The 20,706-nt window shown below is 37.8% G+C and overlaps 1 protein-coding gene across 1 annotated transcript in view; it reads right to left on the reverse strand.

Moving 5' to 3' along the window:
* INVS (inversin) overlaps positions 1–20,706 on the reverse strand; it is an 88,306-nt gene that overhangs the window by 30,354 nt on the left and 37,246 nt on the right. The window contains exons 5-7 of the mRNA XM_084282113.1: positions 17,054–17,221; positions 11,147–11,327; positions 3,230–3,339 (exon numbers count right to left, since the gene is read on the reverse strand). Of these exons, the coding sequence (XP_084138239.1) occupies positions 3,230–3,339; positions 11,147–11,327; positions 17,054–17,221 (459 nt within the window). The remainder of the gene's footprint in view (positions 1–3,229; positions 3,340–11,146; positions 11,328–17,053; positions 17,222–20,706) is intronic.

The raw sequence follows: 20,706 nt of genomic DNA on the forward strand, positions 1-20,706 counted from the left end.
ACTTAAGATCCTAACATCTTTGTGAATTTGGGTCCATATCTGAACTCCCAGTTTACTGTAAAAAGGTGCAGCCAGAAATAATGAGGAATGTAAGCGTTAAGCCTTCCACACAGAACAGCATGGGTTTATAGCTTTGTGTACTCACATTGACCACCGCTACACCTCAGATACAATCGGCGACTCATTAGGCTAACAACTCAGCACCCTACCAGAACTCTGCTCTGCTTGATATCCTGCAAAGTGAAAAGCTGTAAGAAGGCTGGACCTTTTCAACACTAAGGCACACATTCTTCAAGCATAAATAAGTAATATTATTTTTCCATTAAGTTTTAGCAAATCAACCTTTCTTTTAACTACGCTTTTTTTTTTCCTAGAATTTTTAATGGGAAAGAGTGAAAGAAAATCCCATACCGTTGTAAGAGTTATTTTCCAAACTGAAGTTATCTCAGCTTGGAAACCAAAATGGAGTGAAATTAGTATGGGAATGTCAAGAAATCAAAAAATAAACATATTAAATCATTATAATCCTACATGTATTTTGTCATGAAAAATCATGTGTTTTACCTCTGTTAAAAATGTGGAGAAAACAGAATAAAAAACAACAAAGCTGAAAAACAACAGTAAAGGAGAGAAGTAAACCTGGATCCTTTCATCCTGTGCTATCAAGAAACTGCAAATTACTAAACATTCAAAAACAAGACATGGGTATGCACATTTCACTTAGTGGTAAATCTATACAAGCATAAAGTGAAATACCTATTTTCTTGGACATCTCCATAAAAATAATAAAAATAAAATTTAATCCTGCATTCTGCATACTAAGATGAATAGTATTAGAACACCTGCCTTCACACATGAAATTCAGAACCCCCCCCCAAAAAAAAAGATGTCAATTTGGATCTTCTGTGGGATACAAAGGACGTGTAACCTTTGGGCAGCCTATTTGGGTGCTTATCTTGGGAAATTTTTCTTCTTATAGCTATTTCTTCTATAATCATTGGGGATAAGTTAGTCTAAAGAATAAATGCTTCACCTAAATTAATTGCCAGCTAAGTCTCTTCAGTCTAAAAAAAAAAAAAAAAAAAAAAAAAAGGACTAAAGGTCATAGAGTGAGTACATAACCTGAGGAAAAACAACAAAGAAGAAGATATTGAATTCAGTAAAACTGAGAGCAACCAAAACATTTACAATAAACAGAGAAGATCAAACTTTCTTCTTCTTGCTATGGACAAAGAAACATCTTTAATGGAGAAACAAACCACGCCTATCCAAACTTTGGCAGCTTGAACAGAAGAATAATGTGGCTCTCAAATCATAAATATATGGATGCTACTGCCAAAACAAACATGGATGTGTCTCCACTCAGTTGTTTGACCATGTATATGGAATGCAGTGGTGGGAATTGCTCTAGGATTCTTATGTAATAGGAAAAAAAAAAAGGTGTGGGGAGAGAGAAGCTCCAGACATTTGAGGCATGCATCAATAACGATGCCTGGATCACATCATCAGCCAGCAGAGGCTTGTATATCTGTGTGAGACCCTCCTGTTTCGTTCTTCATGTAAGATGGGAAACAGTAAATTCATTGTAAGTACACAAGATTTCAAAAGAATGTCTGATTCCATCACCTATTCTGCTTCCACATAAAACCCAGAAGTTTCTCTGGCTGGTGGGATCAAAAAGCAGTAACATGATGAAAACGTTTCACACAATTAAATAAGTCTAGAGAAATAAAGCCAGTATGAAAAATTATTTTGTAGGAATGTATCAATACAGGAAAAAAAAAAAAGAGAGAAAAAAAAAAAAAGATAAAAGCATACAGGGATAATCACCAGGTTGTAAATAAAAACATTCTATCTTTCCCATAGATCTTTCCCAGTTTAAGAGTCTGACTCTAGGAGTCTGATTCAGACTAGAGAGAAAGGCTTTTACAGCATAAATATTTCAGGTATGTGAGTCAGACCCAAACTGTACATTCCACATCATAATAATGGACAATAGTCAGCATCATTTAAACATTCTGTGAAAATGCATGAATTACAAATAAGATGTGCTCCAGTGAAAGTCTAAATTAAAAAAAAAATAAAACAAAATAAAACAACACAATTCCACATGTTTTTACTTAGACCACCTTCAAAATGAAGAAAAAAAAAGCCATGTTGTTTTCACAAGGAAACAGAGGCCTGACAGCTGTAGTATTAACATACCTTGGTCAGCTGCCTCTTGCAGTAGTTCTTCTGAAAACCATTCAAGATACAAAGATACTAAAAATTTACTTGTTTTATGAAAAACAACATGTTGGTGGCAAAAAAGACCAAAATTAGTACCCCTGTTAAGAAAATGGTGCAATATAAACTATATAACTACATTAATTAGGCACTAGATAACCTCTTTTGTAATAGGAGATTATGAACAATATAACTGAAGAAAACTTAGACTGGAGCTGTTAACTTACTATGCATGGCATAATCTCACTATGAGTGACAGCTCATTGTGAAAAAAGCCCTCCTAGCTTCCAGTGCTTAAGAACTACTTCTACAACACCTATGACCAGCAGTTGTTAAACTCCTGGCTTTTTTTTTTTTTTTTTTTTTTTTTACTTAGCTCTACCGTATCTGATCGTGCTCTGGACAAAATTACATAGTCTACCAAAATATGAGGATTGGGCTGCCTAAGAAACCAATTTTCTTTTTAGCCTTTTTTTGGTCTCAACACTGAACTTTTAAAAATGTGGTGATCATAAGGAATTGTGACAAGAGTTGTTGCTCTTTACCCATGCTTTATGAGACAACAGCAACATTTATAATAGCAAATATTAATCACTTTTTTGCAGTCAAAGTCTGGTTTGGCTGTTTCTGAAGCAGCTGTGCGAATTCTTATAGGGGTGATCTTCCTCTAGATACCTTATAACTGTTTGGATTTTGCTGAAATCAGCCTTAAAAAAACAAAAGCACTGTAAAATAGTAGGTGTCATTCTGCTTTCCACTGAAGTACCAAGGTGAGTATCATGTGCTCTGACGCAAGCATATAAACCAAGGGGCTTTGTTTGTAAAGCAAATTTTTAAATCTATTTTTAATAATTTAAAATTAAACGTGTTCATATAATTACTAGGAAAACTCTGAATTAGGCTTGTGCTGATGTTGACTTCAAAAACAATCCAAATGCTTTGTTACACCGTAAATATATCAGCAAAATACACTTACTTTACATTTAGGGCATGCACTACTTACAGCAAAGTTGCTCTGTGCCGCATAATGTAGAGGAGTTGCACCTTGGCTATCAGATGGGATAGTTCCAAACTTATTTCTTTCTAGTAATAGATGGACAATCTGAGCATGACCTGAGAAAAACATAATAATAACAAGTATTTACCAAACCCTGAAGTTAAACACTTCCCTATTAGAAAAAATTAGAAGAAAAAGAACAGACTTCAATAAATAATGTTTGTTTTGTAGCCACAATGGTCTAAACACTAAGAGGGAATCATAAGACTTCATATTTGTACTGTTAAGCCTGGCATGCACCTTATTCCCAAGAGCATTCCAGTTCCATATTCTGTACCCTCACTTCTGAGAGGCGCCTACAAATCAGAATGACCAATGACTAGGAACGTGTCTCCAGAAGATTTTATACTTCTTTCAAAAGACAGCATTAGAGCACTTCTTTAAAAAAAAGAAACCAGCATTAGCTGGTCAGAAAAGTGCAATATTAATATTATAATGAATGAAGTGAGTAGGTCCAGAAAAAGCTTCTGATGATTCAGCTGAGATGCTGCATTTGACTGACAGCCTGTCAGAAGCAGAAAAGCCAGCACAGACTAATAGTGATGTCCATTTGTCCATCATCCAAGCGTGGATTCTTCATTCAGGTTTTATTCATACAAAATTTCAAGTAAAAGTGTATATCCACAGACAGGAAAACAAAGACCCAATATAGTATATTACCATTAAAATCAACTGATCCTCTTTTATATGCTTTCTTCTGCAGGCATGTTTAGCTCGCAGAATATCTTGATAATTTTATATTTTAATGAATATACTGTAAGGCAAATAAATAAATAAATAAAGATAATCTGACTTTACAGGATTAGTCTCCCAGTATCTTGTGTGAGAGCAAAACAGTCAAATTTGCATTATGTTACTTTTGCACAATTGACATAAATTATGTTGGTCTAAATGAAGAAAAGAATAGGTAAAGATTTCTACTAGCAGTAAACTACTTAATGAAAATGATGGTAAGAGAATGTAGCTGTGTAACAGATGTAGTACGCAGCTTTTCAAAACCTAAGAGGTGGAGGGCTAGACAAGCTTTCTTTTGCAGAATAGCGCTTTCAGACCTTGTATGTATAGAAGGATCAGAAATGAGAGAAAATGGTCAGCTTGGGTCAAAAAGGATGAATAGGCATTTGGGATTTTTTTTTTCTTTTTTTCCTGAAGGACATGGAACCAATAGCTTTAGGGTGTACAGGAAAGTTCTTCTTTCCTTTCAGCAATGAAGAGGAACCTGGAAACACAACACCACACCCTCTGTCTCTTCCTACCCAAAAAAAAACACTATAGAGAAGAGACGTAACATTCTTATGATCTTCCCATCTCAGGACTATTAAACGGATGCACTGAAAGAAGTTGGTTCTGAGTGCAATCACAGCAGGAAAACCGCAGGAGTAAAGAAACTGGAAAAAAGTTGTCTAAACTTTCAGTACATGAATAGAAAAATGGCAACTGAACTCTGTAATGAGGACAGGACCTAAATCATCTATGAGAAGAAAGACTTGAGGGGGGTTGAAAAAAAGAGTTATACTTGGTGCATCAGTAAATAAACTGGTGCAAAGATACATCTTACTACAACATTAATTTCTAGATTTTCCCAGGTGAACTCTGAAACTTCATTCTTGAGGTCAAGAACTGTAATACTTTTATTTAGAAGAGATGCAACTTGTGTGAGACTTCCATGTACCTTCACAAATTGAGAAATAACAGGAACAACAATACCATGAGGTACACACAACCCAGCAAGCCACCACCTTTAACAGAATATTTGCAATGCATCCCCGCAATACAAAAGAAACTCCTACTATTAAGACCATTTAATAACACCATAGACTCTTTGAGATCTATATAAAACATCTAGCATTTAACTCAAAAAAGAACCCTAAAAATTAATCATAATTTACCAGTAAGAAGTTCCTCATGGGCATATGCCACCTCATCGAGTTCGCAAACACTCTGGTGGTCTTGGCACGTCTTCCCCCTTTATCCCACATTGATTAGACAATCTTTTTTTTTTTTTTTTTCCAACAGACAAAATTCTCTCTTAAAACACAATCGATTTCAAAACACGATAAATACTGCTTCTTGGACAGAAACAAGTGATAATGACTCTTTCTTTGGGGGACTGATCTGAGGACACTTAAAACGTTTCACAATTTCTCTGTGGAAATTCAATACACCAACTTGAATGCAAATGCAAATTTGAGAACTTAAAAACAAGCAATCAAGCAAACATAAACAAACTACATGCATATTGTCACTGGAGTTGCAATAACTCATTCCACTGAGCAACTTGATTCTTTCCTTGGCATTTTTTGTCAGTAGCGTCCCAAAGGATCACGGGGCTAAAGTCTGTTAAAAGGGGAGTGAGGATGTTGGAAGAGTCTTCCTTTTTTATCAAGCATTCAATTTACTTTTTCTTTCCCCACTGAGCAGAATGGAAACGAGGAGGTCAATTTTCAAACTTTTATAATTTTTGTGCCTGTTTTTTTATGAGGCTCATTTTCCTGTATTTAGACTATTTATATTTAATCAGGTTTTTAGCTATTTTGCAAAGATTCAGTTTTGTAACCTGTAAAACCAAAGAGCACAGAATTCACACTTGTAACATCATAATTTACAGAGCGTCTGAGTCTCAGGGAAGTAATGTGAACAGAAATAAATTTTACCTGAGTAATCAGCAACAGCAGAGAATAGAGAAAAAAACTAACTGATCATGTTTTGGGGAGGAGCTGGAGTAATTTTTGCCATTATTTTTTGCCTTTGCAATAATATTTCCTTCCCTCTCTCATGAGGGCCACCTCATTTAGTGCCTCTTAAAGAGGACACTAGTAGAATTGAGCAAGATTTCCTGCTAACTCAAGTCAAACTTGATCTTTTTTTTTTTTTCTATTTTTCATAACAAGAAAGCAGTATAACTAGGAAGAAAAATAATAATACAGCCAATGATATAAGGCCCTATGGACCCTCAGCAAATGGGGCCTGCTGTGAGCTGGGGCTTGCTGTGGATGACTTGCTTGTGTGCTGCAAACTGAAGTAGGTAACAAAGAAACCGTTTACACAGTAGAAGCTCGAGTACAATTCCAGATTGTCTAGGAACTTCAGGGTGTCTGCTTCTGAGGGGGAAAGAGAGATTCTAGAAGCTTCTAGCAAACTCCAGCACTGTTTAAGGACCCATCGGCTGTTCAAGGAGTGCTCTGACACTTTGCCAGTCGGACTCTCTGACCCATCAGACTTCAGATGACTCTTGACTAGTGGGTGTAAAGCACCCATTCAACTAATATTAGGGAGAGGCTTCTATAACAGCCAGGCCTAGGCCTCAGCTCTGAAAATCTAAAAATTAATGTCCTAGTAAGCAGTAGTTTCCACAGCAATCTGCACAGAAGGCTGAGCAGTCAGGGCTGGAAATTCTGCTGATGGACACGTACAAGCGCTCCACAATGCTGGTCATGGTCCCCCAAAGCAATCATAATTATTACCCCTGGCACACAGAGGACCAGACCCTAACAGAGATCCCTAACTAGATCCCTTCCAGAGAGAGAATGTCTTAGCCTGCAGGGAGAGTCCACTCCTTCTGGCTAAGGCTGGGGCAGCAGAAGATGGTGTCCTTGCCTGCAGAAGGAATTCAGTTAAGTATTAGTGTCATCACATTAAGGAGTTTTGGGAGGAAGACAGCAGTACTGCTCTCTCCAGGCCAATCAGAGGACCACATTGATAGGTGGGCTATTCATGAAGAAGCAAAAACTGGCTAGGGATGTGACATTCAGTAGTAGCCTTAGCTGTAGTGACCATGAAATTGCAGAGTTCAAGATCCTGAGGGAAACGAGGAAAGACAGTAGTGTCCCAGACTTCAGGCAAGCATGTTTCAGTTTATACAGTAAGCTGGTAGCTGGGAAGCCATGGAGGCAGCTGTGAAGAGAAAAGGAGCTCACGAATGTTGTTAAGTATTTAAGGACAGCTTCCTCCATGTTCTAGAATAGTACATGCCAATATTTAAGAAATCAAATAGACACGATAGAAGACTAACTTGACTAAGCATGGAACCTGTGACAGAAATCAGATGCAAAAAGGCTATACAGGAGGTGGAAGAAGTGACAGGCTACTAAGAAGAAGCTTTAAAACATCGCTTGGGCACATAGGGATGGTGTCAGGAAACACAAAACTCAAATGGAGTTGAGCTTCTGCCTCTACACTGCTGGTAAGAGGCTGCGCGAGGAAAATGTGGGCAATTTAGTGAGAGCAGACAGAGATGAGGTGGAGGTACTCAAGGCCTTCCTGTCCTCAGTATTCCCAAAGAAGGTCTCCCAGGACTGGCTGCTTAGAGAACAGACCAAGAAGGTCATACCTGACCAGTCAGATTGCCTTTGATGATAAAGGGACTGGATCTGTGAAAGGAGGGAGATCTGCAGATGTTACTTACCTAAATTCAGCAAGGACAAATGAAAGTTCAACAAGGCCAAGTGCCGGGTCCTGCACCTGGGGCGCAATAACCCCAAGCAGAGCTACAGACTGGGAGAGGAATGGTTGGAGAGCTGCCAGGCAGAGAAGGACCTGGGAGTGATGGTGGATAGTCGGCTGAATATGAGCCAGCAGTGTGCTCAGGTGGCCAAGAAGGCCAACAGCATCCTGGCTTGTATCAGGAACAGTGTGACCAGCAGGGCTAGGGAGGTGATCATCCCCCTGTACTCAGCTCTGGTGAGGCCGCACCTCAAGTACTGTGTTCAGTTTTGGGCCCCTCGCTACAAGAAGGACATCGAGGTGCTTGAGCGGGTGCAGAGAAGGGCGACGAAGCTGGTGAGGGGCCTGGAGAACAAGTCCTACGAGGAGCGGCTGAGGGAGCTGGGCTTGTTCAGCCTGGAGAAGAGGAGGCTCAGGGGCGACCTTATTGCTCTCTATGGGTACCTCAAGGGAGGCTGTAGCGAGGTGGGGGTTGGCCTGTTCTCCCACGTGCCTGGTGACAGGACGAGGGGGAATGGGCTTAAGTTGAGCCAGGGGAGTTTTAGGTTAGATGTTAGGAAGAACTTCTTCACTGAAAGGGTTGTGAGGCACTGGAACAGGCTGCCCAGGGAAGTGGTGGAGTCACCATCCCTGGAAGTCTTCAAAAGACGTTTAGATGTAGAGCTTAGGGAAATGGTTTAGTGGGGACTGCTAGCGTTAGGTCAGAGGTTGGACTCGATGACCTTGAGGTCTCTTCCAACCTAGAAAATTGTGTGATTCTGTGATTCTGTGAAAAGCCCTGCACTTTGCATCAGGTAAGCAACTCTGCAGAAAAGGATCTGGCAGACAGCAAGTTGGATGTAAGCAAGCAGCATTGTCCTGGTAGCAAAGAAAGGTAACAGTATTCTGGGTTGCATTAACAGGAGCACACCCAGAGGCAAGAGATTATCCCTGCTTACTCAGCACTTGTTACAACACACCTACAGACCTGCATCAATTCTTCAGCTTTCAAATACAGGAAATATGCTCGTAAACTGGAATGGGTTCACCAGAGGGCCAATGAGATGGTAAAGGGGCTGAAACAATATTATTATGCCTGTAATTTCATAGTCAATACACACCTTAGACACCAGCATTTCAAAGTGAAACAGAAATTGTCTTTGAGTAGTTGAACCATACCACAAAGAAAGAAAACAATCCCCAGAATCAAGGACTCTGTAAGGTGAATGAACATACTGCCTCAGCAAGAATCAGTAGATAGTCAAAAGCTCTTGTAAGTTCAATATCCTTAGAATTTTTACAGAAACTGATGAGCTTATCCACTGATTCTTTCACCAGTCAAGATTTTTAATGCCTCATTGGAGGAGGAGAGGCTGAAACGAAGCCAGAATGATAAGTCGTTAGGCTCAAGAAATGGGTTATTTGATGTTGACAAATCATAGTCTGACAAGTCTTTTAAGCACTTTGCCATGAGAAAGCCAGTGAACAAAAGATCTTCACAGTCACTCCCCAACTCATTACAAAGTACTGTAAAGGATTCCACTATTTAAAGGTCTTGTTTTTATAAAATTAATCACATGGATGATTAATCCTGCAGCACTTTGTGTGCTTCTGGCCTCAACTTCTTTGCTGCAATAGCTTGTCTATGAACGATACTGTGAATGAATATCACATGCAATGCTAGCTCTGCAACTTCACCCTGGAATTCATTTTTTAAATTCCAGTCAAAAAAGCCACCCCGTCACTGGTTCCACAGTTTTTCCATAAACTCTGCTTTTATCAAGTCATTTACCGTTGAGAATATATCTTCTCTTGTATATCTTCCCTCTAGTGACTCACAAAGTAGTTCTTTGTCTACTTCATTACTGAAGAATAATCTAGCAAATACCTTAAGCTGAGACAGTTAGAAATATCTGTAATTTCATTCGGTTGTACCACAAACCTCCCACACTGCATAATTTGCTCTAGGATCTGTTTCTGCAGATCTTCAGCAATGTTTTCTATACTTCTTCCAACAGTATTTGCTGACGAAGGAATGCACTTTAGTTTGTTGCCATATTGTTTTCCACACACTATTTTACCCGTTTTTGCCACTGCAGGCAGAACAAGTGTTTCCCCAATGGTATGCAGCTTGTTTTTCGCTATTAAGCAACAAACAACAAAAAAGGTTGCCGAAGATTCATCATTTAGTTTAGTGAAATTTTGTAAAGTACTGGATGGTTTGTCACATGACTTGAAACACTGCTGAAAAAAAACGTAAAGGTTTGCTTTCATGTTCTTCATGTTCTTGATGCTTTTAAACGTCTTGCTAATCATGATGGCTTCATACGACCATTAGTTAATTTCTCAAGGCACCTAGGGCGAGGTTTATTGTTAACTATAGTGGATGTCAATCCATATGTCAAATAGTCTTATTGATAACTGGTAATTTTGGGGGGTACTATTACCCCCAAAATATTATCTGTTATATTCTTATTGATAACTTTATAGACTTTGATAAGTCTTATTGATATTATAGTCTTATTGATAACTAGTAATTTTTTTGACAACTTATTGTCAGATTTAATTAGATTGTCATTGTTTTTACCTCAAAAAGTGGCTGATGGAGAGTCCCATGAATAAGAGAACCATCAACTCTGCCATTTTCTTTACGTTTGCTTGTATTGGCATTGTCAGTATTACCCACAGTTACTTTGCAGGTATCTTTTAAAGTCACTTGTTTATTTTATGAGTGGTAGTTCACTAAAAACTAGATGTTATAACCTGTAAAACTACTTAACTGGGTACATGCAAACTGCAATGCATCACGATATGCTGAAAGCAAATGAACAGGTGAGGACACCACATCAACCCCTCTGCATTGTGGAGAGCCAACTCTTCTCTCAGGACACCCCGCAAGTTGTACACGACTGTCTGACACACAGACTGAGTAAGGGTGTCAGTGTCAATTCATACAAAAAATTAGGAAGGTTTGATTTTTCTGTTTTTTTATCTGAAAAAAAAAAAAAAGTATAAATAGAAGTTCTGATGTTTTTTTTTCATGCACCTCAGTGCAGTGTCTTAGGTACAGCCTGGGGTGTACACATACCTCTTTGGAGGTCCTGCTCTAGAGTACCATTTTTTTTTCAGTCCCAGTTTCCTAACAAAACAGTTTTTTACCCATGAACACGCAAGAACATCTCACACACTCTAATTGTTACTAAATCATGAATATATATAGCCTGTTGAAAGAATGCATTTTACAATGCTTTGGAGAATAGGGAGCTAAAGAAAACCAACATTCTACACACAAACTGCTAATAATGGTCTAGCAGAAACCAAATATTATTGTTCTAAGAGATTAGTTAGCATAATGCAATGCTGGAATTAAATAAAAAACAGATACAAAGATTAAACACCATAATCAATTAATAACTAAACAACCAGCAATGTCCAGCTTACCAAGTAAGGCTGCCCAGTGAAGAGGAGTTCGAAACAAGTTGTCATAAGATGTCACATTGCAGCCTTCATAGGAGGTCAGAACATCAACAACTGCCACATTCCCATCAGCAACAGCAAAATGAAGGGGAGTTCGTCCTTCATAGTCTTGCCAGTTAAGCAGAGATTCTGTAGGTGCAGCTTCCTTTAAAAAAAATAATTAAAAAAATACTTAAGATGAAGAGAAAAACCATACACTCTTAACAGATATTTTTGAGCCTTACAATAGAGATAAGTCATCCTTGTTCAGTAGAATATAGTTCCCCAACCAAATAGTTTTTTTTATAGCACAAACTATTTTCAAGTATTTCTTCTGGAATTTTATTTAAATACATACATAATTATTGTACAAGATCCGATTTTCAGTACATACCCTGTGGTATTGTCAATCTGTGCAAATGACTCCTTACATAGATACTTAAAAGACAGTCCTCAGGCTCTTATGGAAATAACTGGATCTTCTTACTTGATTTTCTAAGTTGAGATATTTTGAAATATTCTACATATTTTTCTCCTAGGACAGTCCCCTTTTTGCACAAGTTAAACTTACAGTTTTCATTACTACTACATTTCTAGTATTTTAAAACTACATGACTATCCACCAGAGATGTCAAGGTCTCTAGCTAACAGGATAGAAATAAGGGATAGTACTTCTAATGAATGTATCTACTTGTAACAACCTTAATTTTGAACATACAAAATCTTTAAAAGTATCATTATCAGTCATATCATCATATAACATAGGAATTCATCACATTTTCTTTAAAAATATACTAGATTACTTTCACGTAAGGCCTGTATGTATATAGTTTCATATTACGATGATTTTTTCTCATTAGCTCTTTTCTAAACAGATTGTTCTTCCTGACTTTCTTTCTCAGGCAAATAACAGGTACAAATGAACATCATTTCAGCACTACAGAGATCTACAATTGGAGAATATGATAAAGCCCCATGAAATATTAGCTGTAAGTCTTGTTTTCCAGGAAAAAAAGGAAAAAAAAAGTAGCTCTAAAGAAAACAGTAAACCAAACAATAGAAATTCAGGATGCAGGACACCAAGCATCTAGAGCAGAAGTAATATGTCAAAACAAGAGATTAAATAAACTATTGGGAGCAAGTCTGCTGTTTTATCTGCAGTGATTCAAAACAACTCACCGAAGTCGTGTGAATTCTGTGCAAAAGAGAAAAGGAACACAGTCCTGAGATTTTTAAACCATAATGACTTCCAACAGTAGAGTGGGTCTCAAACCATGATAACCGAGACAAATGATCATCCTGAAAATACCGTGCCACACCATGCCCCACTATATACTTATGAAACAGGAGGGAGAGACTGTGATCAGTGCAGCTTGTTAATGAAGCAAAGCAAGTTCTTGATCCTTTTCTCATTAAATTAATTGCAACTCTTCCTATAGACTTTATGAAGTACACAAATATGTAACAAAATCACTTGCATTATTTGAAATACAGTATTACATAGAAAATCAACACCTAACACTGAGAATGGTAAATCAAGTGGCAAAAAGTCAGGATATGGTTTCTACCCCAATATTAATCTACCAAGTCTATACCTTCTATATGTTCTATTTATTAGATTAAACAATAAATACATTTGGAGTTAGTTACATTTCTTAAATGCAATCTGGCTACATTAATACTGCAGTAGTAACCTAATTTACAAAACCTTGATTCTTTGTATCTTGCTGTCTTACTTTCAGAAAATGTCAGCTTCCTAATGTTTAATTAATTTTTTTGAAGTTAAACATTTACGAACTTTCTACACTGCATGTAGCCACTATTTATCTTCTCCATGTCACATATCTAAAAAATTGGATGTCATTTTTAAAATCAGTAGCATTAGCCATGTTTTGGGAGACCAAAAATTTATATACTTGAAACATATTGCAGTTCATTACCATATCTAGCCACTAGCACAATAACAGATTTTCTATTAAAAACATAAGAAGTAGATAAATGTGAATCTCTAACTAAAAACAAAATAAAAGTTAAAGTTGTTGTATGCACAAACCACAGTAATCCAAGCATGAATAGCACTATTCTAATAAGCGTTCAAAAGCATTTATCTGAGCCATTACAGTGTAAACTGAAGTCTTGTGCTCTTCCCTAGCTGTAATACTGCTCAAGAGAAAGCTGCTACTATGCTGATTTTCTCTCTATTCAAACTGCTCAGCAGGGGGAGTATAGAGCCCACTGCAGGAAAATACGAAGCAGTCTTTGAGAATGACTAAAAATGAATGAAGACATGCACAGCTGTAACTGCACCAGAGGAAAACCTCTGTATGAACAAAACGGGGAAAAAAATAATATATTTTCTTTACCTATAATTTATTGATGTAATCTAGAAAGCTAATTTTTGAACCTTCCAAAAAGTACAAGGACACATTAAATGAAAGACTCCTAAAACTCCTGGCTCAAAGCCACAGGTGTTTCACAGAACATACCCTGTACTCCACAGTATCACTCTTCCAAAATGATAAGAAATCTTTTATTGACAGTCACTATTTACATTCTAGTCTAAAAGTACCCCTGTTTTTTGACCTTTTTGGCCACTTGAACAAAAATTTTGTAGGCCTCTCTGTGCTCGCATTCAAGAGCATAATTTCTCTGCATTATAAGAGCTTTATCTGTAAAACTAGCCATAATTAAGCTGTCACGTTACATTAATATCTTGAGCACAATGCACAGAAGAAACTGAAGCTACACATTCTTTCTGCAGCAATTAGAACAACGGAATGTAGGCAACAAAGGCAAGTGTTGTACAAATAAATGTCACGTCTCTTACCATGAAGAATAAACAAAGAGAAGAGAGATAAAACAGAGACAGAGCACTAAGCAGTTGCTTCCACCATATTAATGGCACCTTACTCTGTTCTTTTCTCCTTAAATCTTCCCAACGTTTTTCATGTAACCAAGCACTGCTGAATCTGGAAAGGTGGAAAAGGAATTTGACCATGAGAGGATCTCCAGATTACAGTTTCTCCCTACTTTGCATGTTTAATTCCTAAACATGTCATTGGCTCCATTTTCACTGTATGTCACAGATTTCAATATTAGGCGTAGCCAATTGTGCATAACTGCCACCCATGCAAACTAAACTTACTTTTTCAGCATTCAGTTGAGCTCTTTTCATCATCGTTTATTTTTACGATCCTGATGATGCAACTACTGTACAAATATGAAACAGAACGACATTCCTTACCAGGAATTTAAAACCAGGTGACAACAAAGGGATGCACACAGATGGCAGAGCACAGAAAATCAAGACAGTATTTTTCAGTGTCATAGACTATGGCTTCAATAAAACCAGCAGCTTAATTTTTGTCAAGGTTTTGTAAAGCAGTGCTACACAACTCTGGGTAGGACATTAGAGAAAAATATTTTTTCTGTGGAATTCTTCCACGATGTTAAAGATAACGTGACAGAAACAACAGCAATGCTATTTTTTTTTTTTTATAACTTGGTCAACCAACTAAGACTGCCAATGCAGGTTGACCAGCAGGAGACATCAATATCCAACTGCTATTTGAGCAACAGCACAGAGTTTACAGCTTACAGCACTCTATGATGAAAGCAAAGACAGCTAGTTTGTGTTGGATGTGACAAAAAATGGAGAGCAACAATAGCATTGCCACAGGCCTTTTGCACTACTACTACTACAAGACTGTCCTAGTGAATTTAGAAATGCCATTATGTAAGTATTCTGTGAATTTAAGACACAAGGTGACAGAAATTGAACTGTGTGTTTGTATGTATTAGAAACATACAGGAAGAATTTGAGAGACTTCAGAGTTAACCTGGATGTGAAGACTGGGGGAGGAATGAGAACCAAAGGTAATGCTTGGGCAATAGATCTGGAGCTGGGTAATATGATGAAAAATAACTTGGAAAGTCAGGGAGGATTGTGAGCTCTGCTTTAACTGTGTTGACTTAACACTGCTATGTAGGTATCTATAAAGGTAAGTAAGAAAACCGCATCTGTTTGGAGAGATGACAAGACCATACTAAAGGATTAGACTTGGAGACCTCACCAAAAAAAAAAAAAAAAGTATTTATACTTAACACCAAACTCAATCTACAGATAGATTACCTACTAACAATGCTTCCGAATCATCAACTTTCACAGGATATCCTGTAAGCTAATTACTACTTCATTTTAACTTGTAATATACCACTCCCATCAATTAGCTTATACAGGTGGAATAGAAACAATTCAGCTGATGCACAGAAAAAGACTAGAGAGAAACAAGAATATGCTCTTTTAGCTGTCAAAGGGGGAAAGAAATAAAAAAATAAACACTTTAGCATGGTCAGGATTCTTGATTACCTAAAAAGAATCTCTGAGAACACCTTGAGAAAGTTGATAAATATTTTTGAACTTTCGTAGCATGCCTGGGTGGGATCCAGCTAGCTTCCTTAGGTGCTTAGGTATGGTGCTAGGCTTTGTATTAGCAATTCAAATAGTGTTGATAAAACACCAATGTATGGCTGTTACTTACCAGTGCTTGCACAGTGACAAGGCTTTTTCTTTCACACTCTACCCTGCCCCGCTCACTGTCTTCTCTCAGTGAGGAAGCTGGGGGTGAGCAAGAGGTTGGGAGGGGACACAGCTGACCCCAATTCCTTACCATATAACATCATGCTCAGCAAAAAAGGCTCAGGGAAAGAAGAAGGAAGGGGGAGATTTCATGGTTATATTTTGTCTTCCCAAGCAACTGTTAAGCATGGTGAAGAACTACTTTCTAGGAAGCGACTGACTTCTACCTGCTGACGGAGAATAGTGAGTAAATCCCTTTTTAGGCTTTGCTTGAGCATGTAGCTTTTGATTTCCCTACTAAACTGGCATCACCTGGATCCATGAGTCGTCTTGCCTTCCTCCTATTTTCTCCCCATTTCACAGGAGGGGAGCGAGCAAGTGGCTCTGTGGGTGTTTTGTTGGCTGGGGCCAATCCACTGCAACTCCTGAAGACATTTATCTTGACTATCTAAGGTTTGGAAAAGTCTAAATTTCAATCCAGCAGTCTGTATCTGCTTTCAGGCAGGTTGAAACAGATACAGAAGTCATTATAGTTAGCTTACAACCAGTGCGTGTCTAGTTACGAAAGTTATTTGAAAGACAGAGGTATAGGGAGATTGTTGTAGTATGAGAGGAAAATTTAACTGAGACTTCTGTATCTTTCCATGCTGGTGAATTCAGAGATTTTACAAAGAACAAAAATAGAGGTGGATATCAAGCTAAGGACATGATTTCAATGTACTTATTATAGCAGTATAGGAAATGAAACTAGAAAATCTGCTATCAAGGAAAGATTATTTAATCTGCACAGAAGAAATATTTGGAAAGTCCCTCAATAAACTGATCAAGGGCTGACTGATGAATGACCAACTGTTTCCTAGAGTTCTACACAACAGACGAGATCTGATATTCCACTACATTTAACTAGCAATAAACTTTCAAATAACAAAGACAAGACACACAACATAGAATTCACCATGAAAGATGTAACTGAGATGGGTAATACGACTTGGACATTTTACCAAGGAGAACTTGAAGTCCCTTCCTCCCTCTCTCCCCCACAAAATGAACAGTTAAACGCATCAAGCTAATTAAAAGAATATACATAAACCATGATTTAGAGCAAAGATATTCACCTATAGAACTCCGAAGAACCTCCCGTCAATATAGCAAACAGATCTAAGACGACTTCTTTAAAAAATATCAATATGAGAAAAAGCAAATGATTCAATTCTCAAAGAGCTAGTGGACTTGAATGAAAAATTTCAAGAAAGCAAAAGTGTTTTTATCACATTAAGTAATGAATAGCAAAAAGCCATAATAGATTTTCTTACCAGAATACATTTCACCGTGTGAATCGCGCTAGGGTCTTTGTTGTTAGCTGCCCAGTGAAGTGGGATTTTTCCTTCAATATCAGGGATTCCAATATTTGAGTCATGTTTTATGAGAAGTTTCACGTGCTCTGGGTTATTGTAGTAGGCACTCCAATGCAATGCAGTTTGCTGGAACACAATATTCACAAGTTTTACAAACATGGTGAAAAATAAGATGAATATTCAAGTTTGTTAGAACATGAAATATGATTTAATTGTATTTTCACAGAATGTAAGAGTATTTGAGGTTGAAAGGGCTAAAAGAAAATGTCATTATCTCTACAATCTGGTTTGTGTAGCCTGGTGATTTGTTTTACTAATGATCAACAAATATTACTGAAGTACAACCGAAAGAATGGGTGTTCTAAAGTTACACTTTTGGGGGATGCTGCAGATTGAGTGCAGCCATGGAAGTACTTCAGGTAGGTAAGACTGCTTAGAACAACGCTGTCTGTTCACTCCATATAAATCCTACAATTCTTTAAGTTCTTGTGCACAACATGAATAAACCATAAACCTGCCCCAGATACCTCTGAATTCTGCGCTGAGTTCAATTCCTAAATGTCTGGACACCAGAGATGGAGGGTTATCAAATGATTAGCACTAAATATCGACACTGGACTTGGATTCATCTTGAGCAAAGGTTTTGACATTGTCCTTGATCACTCAGAAATCTATACATTGAGTATTACTGAATCTAATGTATTTTGACCAATGGCAGTCCAATAAAACATCAAAAAAGTCATCCATGGTCCTACTGCTAATACCTGGCTGCCAGTGGCTTTTTACAGGTATTATCAATGTTCATAATTACATGAGCAAGCCAATGTTTGTTTGTTTGTTTGTTTTTTAATGGTGAAATGCTAGGATATTAACAAGTAATTTATTGATCAGACACCTCTCCCAACTAACTCGTAGCAGAGGGTTGTAAGAAGCAGAACAAATTTCATTTCTCCATCCCTCTTCCCTTGCCCTCATCCTAGCAAAATATTACGTGGCACTTTGACTTGAAAACGGAGAGAAATAACTGCTGCAGGATGTTTGTGTCTAGGAGTGCGATACCCTGGATTGGCACCCTTGAATAATGTGACTGAATGTATGAGTTCAGTAGCCTATTCTTAACGTCTCTGTAAAGGAGGAACGCAAAAAGGAGCCTATTCTTTGTGTTTGTTGCTTTAAGCTGTTAGCTTTGTGCCATGGTAACATAGTAGGATACTGCAACCTTTCTGTCGGCTTGGTAGTTCACGGAAGAAGAGCTCGTTCTGACGCATAACTGGAGGGGCTGCAAGAAAAGGTCTGAAAACTTACGCTGCATCCAATTACACACAGCCTAGCACCGTAAAACACGCTCAAACCATCATAGCCTGTCAGGATTTGAACTGAAAACTTTTTAGCAGTAGAAACCTGTGAAAAGTGAACATATATTATTTCTTAAATGGCGCTGATCAGTATCCCTAGAAACTGACACACACTATGAACACAGAAACTTTTGATTACCAAGAGACCAAAGCAGTCTTTCTTTACAGACTTCTCTCACTCACAACCTGCTTTTCAGCCAATTGCCTACATTTAAATAAAAGACACTCGTTCTCTCATGTTCAGGAATTATATTTGACGATCTCGATGCACAGAGTTGCAGTAAGGGAAATGAATAAGCGATGTACCCAACGGGGTCAAACTTGTTGGTCTCTATCCCCAAGAGTGCCTTTCATCAGCCTGAATTCCATCTCTGCTACTGTGACTACTCATGACAGAAACTGGAATAAAAGTGCTGTACATTTAGTGGAAAATCTGGCAACGCTTTAACACTGCTTTGGAAATCTGCTGAACAAAAGGCACGGTTCCTAAGCGGTTTTGGCTGGTCTCCAGATACCTTTGTTAATTAATTAATGCGGTCAGGAAGTCAGCACGGCCTCTCCAGAACGACTGCTGTAATTATAGCCAGGGTTTCCATGATACACGTTAGAATATCCTGGAAGGCAAACAGCTGATTGCTAGGGCACAGGCTGGTTCAACTCCATTGTCTGGAGGGGTCAGGAGATTCGTTTTTTGGAAACCGGCCTTGCAGATGTCTTATCCCGCTTCCTTCACGATAGGATTTCAGAGTTTAAATAGTAACACCACTAGAAAGTCCAGTCCTCTTCACTTCCTACGTCCTCTTATGATAAAACTAAAATGTATTACATGAGATATGAATGATGATGTCCACTGAGGCCGGTCTTGCCAAACTGGTACACTGAACAAGAGGTCGTCCAAGTACACTTGGTCAGGGCACTGACATTTGAATAAGTGGTAGATGAGGGCCTGGTAGGAAGAGCCTTTGCATAAGTTCCAAGATCACTTACATATTGTATGGAGGACACATTTCTTTTGAATGCTTAAATGCATTATTCTGAATGCTCTATCATCTCTAACAGCTGTATCCATGCCTATCTTGTCAATGGTAGTTCCTTTTTTTTTTTTTTTTCCCTTTGTTTTCTATTTGCTGTCTACATTCACAGCATCTAACTTTTTGTTTCCATATCACTGAGGAAAAATTTAGGCTCAGGCAACATTTGTATCTCTGAACTCTTCCAAAGAAGAAGCCTCTTTCAGATTTTAGGATATGTAAGCTGCTTGAGTGCATGATATTTGAATCACACATTCTCAGACTAATAAATCAGCAATAAGAATTACTAGAAATCTCTCTAGTAAAGACAATATGATCATCTCTCAAAGAGAACATGCATCAAACATGTCAACAAGAGGGATGAATCTGTTTCATTCAAAACCAATGTGTTCTATGCCTCCTTGTATCCTTCCACTCATGCTAACAGAGGCAACTCTTTCACAGAAGTTTTAAATCATACATTGCTAAGCACTCAACCTTAAGAACTACATCAACACAAAAATCAAGTTATTTAATGCTAAAAACCTATTCCTTCTTTTATAATGAGTTAGTGTGCCATTACTGCAGGTTAGCAATCATCTCTGTAAAAAGAGTAATCAATCAGTTGTTTAAGAACTTTATCATTTCTGAGATCCATGACCTGTTTTGGCTGGTCATTTTAATAATAGTCCTTTTAAACAAGCATCAGTAGATTCTTCCTGAGCATCTCAGAAGTCAGTGTGTTTCTAAAGCAGTCTGGTAACTCTACTGATGGAGTAGAGCGTGACTTGACTTTGCAAAGGGACATCAGGAAACTCATGACAATATTTGCACTATGTATAGTGTATAAACAACAACATCATTGTTCAGGAGTGGAATTCCTTTGGATTTCCAGACAGGTAATGAAGGCAGATGAATCTCCATTTCACAGGTAGAGTTTTTTCAAGAAAAAAAGCAAGATAAGCCTATGTTACCCACATTCAAACAAGGATCAGGCTGTTACAGAAAGACTTAGACCCTAAAACTCACCGAGTATGAGTCTAAGTGCTCTCAACATGACTGTCAGTGAACTAAGTACAAAAAACTTCTACATATTATCATCAGGAAAACGTTAATATTTCTAACAGTGATCACTATAATACCCATGTTAGCCACTATTTCACATAGTCAGAAAAATTTTGGTAAAGTACTGCAATAATTTTTCACTCAAACTGTTTCATAATTTCTAAAGCTGCTACAAGTGTTG

The sequence above is a fragment of the Netta rufina genome (assembly GCF_964035555.1).
Source record: "Netta rufina genome assembly, chromosome: 2".
NCBI lineage: Eukaryota > Metazoa > Chordata > Aves > Anseriformes > Anatidae > Netta > Netta rufina.